This window comes from Lemur catta, chromosome 8 (genome assembly GCF_020740605.2).
Source record: "Lemur catta isolate mLemCat1 chromosome 8, mLemCat1.pri, whole genome shotgun sequence".
Classification (NCBI taxonomy): Eukaryota; Metazoa; Chordata; class Mammalia; order Primates; family Lemuridae; genus Lemur; species Lemur catta.
In genome coordinates, this window is record NC_059135.1 from 401,627 (window position 1) to 409,006 (window position 7,380).

At 60.9% G+C, this 7,380-nt stretch overlaps 1 protein-coding gene across 1 annotated transcript; it reads right to left on the reverse strand.

The window, feature by feature from the left end:
* Window positions 1-874: 874 nt before the first annotated feature.
* On the reverse strand, window positions 875-4,696 carry RTP5 (receptor transporter protein 5 (putative)). The gene is made up of 3 exons (XM_045559504.1): window positions 4,539-4,696; window positions 1,729-2,730; window positions 875-1,672 (listed from the first exon to the last, which is right to left on the reverse strand). The coding sequence occupies exons 1-3, from the start codon at window positions 4,694-4,696 to the stop codon at window positions 910-912; spliced, it is 1,923 nt and encodes a 640-aa protein (XP_045415460.1). The 3' UTR covers window positions 875-909.
* Window positions 4,697-7,380: the final 2,684 nt, after the last annotated feature.

Consider the following 7,380-nt stretch of genomic DNA (forward strand, 5'->3'; position numbering starts at 1 on the left):
CCAACAGGTAGAATCTTCTCTTCTCTCGACAAAGGATGAAGGTTTCCCTCTGCAGAGCGAGGCTTCCCAAGTCCCTCAGCAGACCTCAGGGTCACCCACATCTCGGACCCGGGATTTAGCCTTGGGGCAGGCCCTGCCCCGGGAGAGAAGGGACAGGGTTGCAGGACACGGCTGTGGCTCTGGTCAGGTCCCTGCCTGGCTGGGACAGTATGTTTCCCCACAGCTCCCTGCTCCTTGGAGATGGAAACTGGGCTCTTATGTGTCCTCTGCACTGTGTGGCATTTCTGAAACGCAGATGTCTCTGGGCCCTCCTGTGGCTCCTTCCCAGAAAGCTGGAGGGAGCAGGGAAAGGCTTACCCACCACATCTCGGCTCGGGACATTAATCATTCCCAGAGCGGGGCAGGTGGCCTGTCCCGGATAACCCCATGGGTCAACACAGAAAGGATGTTAACTTGCACCTGCCAGCCAGAGCGTCCTGTCCCGTCACAGGACATACACGTGACCAGGAATTCAGAAATCCCCAAGGGGAAGGTCTCTTGGGGGGAAGAAGTGCTGAGCATGGGGGGGGGGGCTCCCTGCAGGGACTGGGGGGAAGATGCGCCAGAGACGGGGAGGATGAGACCATGACGCTCCTCCCAGCTCAGGTGGTGGCTGGAGTCCCCTTAGATGGAGAGCTACCACTTGGTTCTGTTTTGTTTTATTGGGGTTAAACACACACACAGAAAAGGTCTCGGAACACACACGTGCAGCTCAAAGAACAATCACAACAGACACCCACAAAACCACCAAAGGCAAAAGGTGGGAGGAGGGGGCTGGGGCTGGGGCTTGCTGGCGGGGTGGGGGCGCCCAGAGGTGGCTTCACTCAGCGGCACCTGCTGGGGGGCAGAGGGCAGGTGCAGCTGGAGGTGTCACACCTGCTGGGGGAAGATGCCGGGGTTCAGTCTGCACATGCACAGCAGCCAGAGGATGCAGAGGGTCAGGGAAACCCAGATCCACGCATCTTCGTAGGGCTCGGCACGTGGCCTTTGGCAGGCGCGGCCGGAGCTGAGGTCTGCCTCTCTGCGGCCGCCACGGCTGGACTTGCTGAGCCTGGACCTCAGCCGTCTCTTCCTGTAATAGCCGTAGGTGACCAAGCCATTGTTTTGGGGGCCGTGGGCGATGTGGCTGGGGCCCTTGCGAATTATGTCCAGGACTGAGAAGGGGATGGTGAGGGAGCCCTTGGTGACACAGACGCGGCCGTGGGCGCTGGCTGGCGGGCGGGACTCGTGGCCCGCAGGGCCCTGGCTGCCATCTTCCTTCTCTCTGCCTTCAGTGACATCAATGAAAGAGTCTCTGCCTCTGATGTCATCAGGAAAGGAGGAGGTGGCCAGGGAGCCCTTATCCTTGGAAGTGAGGCCCCTGGCGTTGGTCTCTGGACAGGGGTCATGACCAGCAGTGACGAGGCCCTGGTGGCCACCCTCCTTCCCGTTGCTTTGGGCAACACCAGCAAAGGCATCTGCGTCCTCAGTAAAGGTGAAGGGGAATGTGACCGAGTGCTCCCCACTGGCCGTGGGGCTGTCCACAGCAGTCTCCGGGAGGGTGGTGTTTCCTCCGCTGGCAGGGCCCTGGCAGCCACCCTCCTGCCCTTCGCCCTCTCTGCAGCAGGTGAAGGCATCCTTGTCCCCAATGGCCCTGGCAAAGGACAGGCGGAAGGTGAGGGAGCCCTCCCCATCGGGCCCAAGGCTGACAATGTAGGACCCTGTCGGCAGGGCTGTCCGCAGGACCCCGAGGCCGTGGCTGCAGGAGACGGGGTCGGCAGGGCTGTCCGCAGGACCCCGAGGCCGTGGCTGCAGGAGACGGGGCCCTGGCCTCTGGCCACACCGACAGGGCGGGGGCAGGTTCCCCCGCCCTTGAAGAGGAAGCCCCGGAGCTCGAAGGTCGTCTTGACTTCGCTGAGGTGGCCTCTGCCCTGGAAGATGGGGTCTCTGACATCCACCGCGATGCTTTTGCCCTCAGGTGCGGCAGTGGAACCCCCAGACAGACAGACGGAACCCTTGCCAAGGATGCGCGGCCCCCCGCTGCCAGCTGCAGGGAGGGAGCTGCCCCCAGGGGAGGCACAGCCATGGGCGACCTGCCCCTGGTCCATGTCTGTGTCCACCAGGGAGAAGGGGACGGCGACGATGCCGTAGCCCTCGCTGAGGAAGTCGTGGGTCTCAGAGAGGGGGCTCTGGAACTCGCACACAGAGAGCGAGATGGTGACGAGGCCCCCGGCGCACTGGGCCCTGGGGCCGCTGCTGGGCGCGGGCGGGGCCGTGGCCCTGGAGACGCAGCTTCTGCTGCCCAAGGTGGCAACGGGGAGGCAACCGTCGTTCCCTGCACGCCTGCCCTCAGCAGAGGTGGAGCTCCTGGCCACCGGCCCCCAGGCGGGGTCTGGGGCCCCCTGGAGGAAGCAGACCCCCAGGTCGCAGGCCTCGCAGCGACCCCCAAAGCGCATCTCGGGGCACTGGTCTGGGCCGAGGCTGTCCCCGTAGCATTTCTGCAGGATGTGCAGGACCAGCCTGCTGAGGAAGATGTGGACGTTGAGAGGGCTCACGTGGCAGTCGCCGCAGGGCGGGGCACACAGCCGGCACCGCTGGCCCCAGATGCGCATCTTCACCAGCCCCCGCCGGCTGTCCCCATCCCAGCACAGGTGGAAGAGCACGTGCACGTGGGCCGAGGACCAGGCCCAGCGGCAGCGGCTGCACTGCAGTCTGTGGGGGAGAGAGACGCCGGTGAGGGGCACACGCCGAGGCCCTCTTACCCGCCCCACAGCCCACACTCAAACCCCAAACCCCAAACCTCAGCCACCAGCCGGCTGGCCAGGGCTGCGGCCGCCGCAGCCTCCTCCTGCCTGAGCCCACGGCCCACCCCCAGCCCCTTGCGCACACAGGGACGGAGAGCAGGTCTGCTCCTCTGCCTGCAGCCCCGTGATCCGAAAGGCGAAAAGCCAACACCGTCCCACCAGTTTGGCACCAAAACTCACTCCAGCCCGACCTCTGCAAGGTGTGAGCTGCCTCCTGCTTTCTGTGGCTTTTATGCCGTTTTGTCATCGGGGCTTGACGAGTGTCACAGGCAGCCCTGTGCACAGCGCTCCCGACGAGGAGGGCAAGCGTCTGCGAGGGCTCAGCCAGTGGGGGGCGGCAGGATGAGCCCTGGCGGGTCCCCGTCCCGAAGGAGGAAGGGGTGACACAGCCATCACCTGTCAGCTGAAGTGGAAACAGAGGCAGGAGCCCTGCCAGGGACACCTGCGTGCGTCACAGGAGGAGACCTGGGGAGAGCGCTGGGGACGGGGTGGCCGCCAACATGGGTCACCAGAGGGGTGACCACTTGCTGGGCACACGCACAGCTACAAGCTCAGTGAGACTTTGCTTCAGCACCGTCCAGTGGAAGTTTCCAGATGACGGAATGTTCTACCTCCGCACAGCCCAGTGGGCAGCCTCCAGCCATGGTGGCCGCAGAGCCCGTGGACATGGAGCATGCCGGAGGAACCGAACCTCTAACTTTATTTAAGTGTGACTGACAAGCACGTTGAAGCCACCTGGCGCTGGTGGCTGGTCGCTGGGACAGGCCCCCTCAGGTCGGCCCCCCAGCACCATCCTCTCCCCCTGAAACCGGCTGTTCAGAGCTCGCTGCCTCGGACAGGGGGTGGTGACGGCCTCCCGGGCTTTGCAGGCCCCACTGTGGGTTACTTCTTTCCCGGCACCCGAGGAAGCCGGGCTCCCCCGCACTCCTGGCCCCAGGGCCTCCAGGCACTGGGAGCTGTGGCATCGTGTCAGAGGGCGGAACAACTCCCCTCTGCCTGAGATGTCCCTGCAGAGTGACCAACAGGCCAGCACCCGAGGGCCGGGTGGGCCCCTGCAGCTTCCATGTCCCCTCCTGGCCGGGCCCTGCACAGCTGGGAGGGCTCCCTGGGTGGGGCAGCCTGTGGCTCCTGTCGTGACAATGGCTGTGAGGCTCTCTAGTGACCTACGGCCACCCCGGGGCTCCCACCCAGGCCCCCACCTGCAGCCCAGGCTGGGGAGAGCACCCCATCTCTCGGGCCCTGTGCCTTGCTGCTCACACCCCTCAGCCTCCACCTGTCAGGCCCATCCACGGCACACGGCCACACAGTGCCCACGGCACCCGCGAATGCAGCGCCCACCCCTCAGCGCTGATGGTCGTGAAGCCATGGCAGTGCCATGGAAACAGGAGATGAGCCGTGTCCAAGGACAGCGCTGGCCAGCAGAGCTGGCATGAGTGAAACCAACCCTTCCGTGGGCACTGCCAGGTCACCCCACCAGAGCCCAGCTCCGGCAGCCATGTGGTCAGCACCGCCAGGCAGGGGCTCGGCTCCACCGTGCTGAGCACCTGGAGCCACCCACCACCCACCTGGGGGACGAGACCGCCCAGATGGGTGCTCCAGTTGGCCGACGCCCTCCACTCCCAGCCAGCCCAGCCTGCCCTCTGGGACCACCCAAAGGCCGGCGGACAAGCACCTTTGGCCCCTCCCTCTCCCAGGCCCCCTGGGCCCTGGCCGCACCTGGAGAGCCCCTTCAGCCGGTACTGGAGCCCACCGCTGTCCAGGCGCCCAGCAGCCAGGCTGTCCTGGGGGAGCAGAGCCCAGACGTCCTGGGGCTTCGTCTCAGCCATCAGCTGGGCAAAGGTGCGGGCCCACACGTCAGCCCCGGTCCGGTCCATGCTGCCACGCTCTGCAGAGCCCGCGAGGGCTGCCCACCAGGACATCCAAGGAAGCATCCCTGCATCCTGGATGCTGGCCAATCAGTGCCTTGACAGCAGCACGGTCTCCATGGCAACCGGTTTGTCTCAGAGAACGGGAAGCGGCAAGGAAAACACAGTCCAGTGAAACCTCCCCTGATCCCACACCCATGTCTGCAGTCATGCGACATGCAGCCCATGTGCCGACGTCCATGTGTCTGCAAGCACAGAACACGTGAAGAGTCGCATCTGTCTTCACAAGTAGAGCTCATGCTAAACACATCACGCTATAGCCTGCTTTTCTGACTGCACAGCGTATCATGACACGTGTTCCATGCTCAGCCCTTCCGGAATGTCTGGGGCTTGTCCAGGTCATGGCTGTGCTGCGATCCACGCGGCTCCGCTCATTCTTGCCACTGCAGACAAAGCCGTGAAGAGCTTCATGGAACATGTATCACTGCACATTTTCCCGTGGTTTTTCCTTTTAAACTTTTTATTAGTGGGAAATATGTAACATTTACATAAAAATGCCTAAACCATAAATGCCCAGCTTCACAAATTATTATAAAAATTGGGTCACCTACGGCAGTGGTCCCCAATCTTTTTGGCACCAGAGACCAGTTTCATGGAAGACAATTTTTCCACGGACAGGGGTGATGGCAGCTGGGTGGCAGCGGAGCTCTGGGCCCCGTCCCTGACAGGCATGGACCAGTGCCAGTCCACAGCCTGGGCACTGGGGACCGTAGACCCCGAGGAAGACAGGGAACCTCACCCACCAGCGCTCCGCCCGCTCCTCGGGGTTTGGGTGCCGCTGGCAGGCGGGTCAGCCCTCCCTACTGGGCCACAGCGAGCTGTGTCTGGCCAGTGCCTGCAGGGGACCGTCCCCCTGGGCCTGCGTGTGGCGAGGCAGCACAGCAAGGGAGGGTCGAGGCCAGGGGCACGATGGCAGTTCAGAGTGCACCGAGCCCTTGCTCCCGTGAACCTCAGCAGAGGTGTGCAGCTGCAAGAACACCGGGGCCACCTTGCCTGGGCCCAGGCCAGTGGCCCACCGTGGGTAGGTGCATGTTCTTGGTCCAGCGTGCTGTGTGGCTGCTGCCGCTGGCTGCCCCGGGGAGGGGGTCCCAGAGCCCACAGCTGGGGAGCAGCTTCTGTCCAGCCAGCGCTGCACCCGAGGGCCCTTCCCCTGAATCCAGCCGAGCCGGTGGCCCTGGGAGCTGGGGAGCCCTCCCCAGAAGGAACAGCACAGGGTCCCCTCTGTGTGTCTGGGTGGGGACAGCAGCCTTTTGGGGGGCATTCTGCATTCGCAGGGCACGGCTGCATGTCAGAGCTCAAGCGGGGCTGCACCTCGGCCACCTGGGTCACCAGCAGGAGCCTGAGTGACGCTCATGGTGGTGGGGTGGGAGGGCAGGAAAGTGCCACACACACCACACACACTGTACACGTGACCACAGGTACACACAACATACAAGCACACAAACACTACACACAACACACACTGTACACCACACACACTGTACACGTGACCACAGGTACACACAACATACAAGCACACAAACACTACACACAACAGTGTACACAACACACACTGTACATGTGACCACAGGTACACACAACATACAAGAACACAAACACTACACACAACACACACTGTACACAACACACACTGTACACATGACCACAGGTACACACAACATACAAGCACACAAACACTACACATAACACACACTGTACACAACACACACTGTACACGTGACCGCAGGTACACACAACATACAAGCACACAAACACTACACACAACACACACTGTACACAACACACACTGTACACATGACTGCAGATACACACAACATACAAGAACACAAACACTACACACAATACACACTGTACACCACACACACTGTACACGTGACAGCAGGTACACACAATATACGAGCACACAAACACTACACACAACACACACTGTACACCACACACACTGTACACCACACACACTGCACACGTGACCACAGGTACACACAACATACAAGCACACAAACACTACACACAACACAGTGTACACAACACACACTGTACATGTGACCACAGGTACACACAACATACAAGCACACAAACACTACACACAACACACACTGTACACAACACACACTGTACACGTGACCGCAGGTACACACAACATACAAGCACACAAACACTACACACAACACACACTGTACACCACACACACTGTACACGTGACCGCAGGTACACACAACATACAAGCACACAAACACTACACACAACACAGTGTACACCACACACATTGTACATGTGACCACAGGTACACACAACATACAAGCACACAAACACTACACACAACACACACTGTACACAACACACACTGTACACGTGACCGCAGATACATACAACATACAAACACACAAACACTACACACAACACACTGTACACAACACACACTGTACACGTGACCGCAGGTACACACAACATACAAGAACACAAACACTACACACAACACACTGTACACAACACACACTGTACATGTGACCGCAGGTACACACAACATACAAGAACACAAACACTACACACAACACACACTGTACACCACATACACTGTACACGTGACTGCAGGTACACACAACATACAAGCACACAAACACTACACACAACAC

Excerpts from the sequence above, each read along its gene's own strand:
- RTP5 (XM_045559504.1), bottom strand. The coding sequence starts at position 4,696 with ATGGACCGGACCGGGGCTGACGTGTGGGCCCGCACCTTTGCCCAGCTG. Across the intron at positions 2,731-4,538 it reads CGGCTGAAGGGGCTCTCCAG|ACTGCAGTGCAGCCGCTGCC; the intron begins GTGCGGCCAGGG and ends TCTCCCCCACAG. Across the intron at positions 1,673-1,728 it reads TGCCGACAGGGTCCTACATT|GGCCATTGGGGACAAGGATG; the intron begins GTCAGCCTTGGG and ends GTCCTTTGCCAG.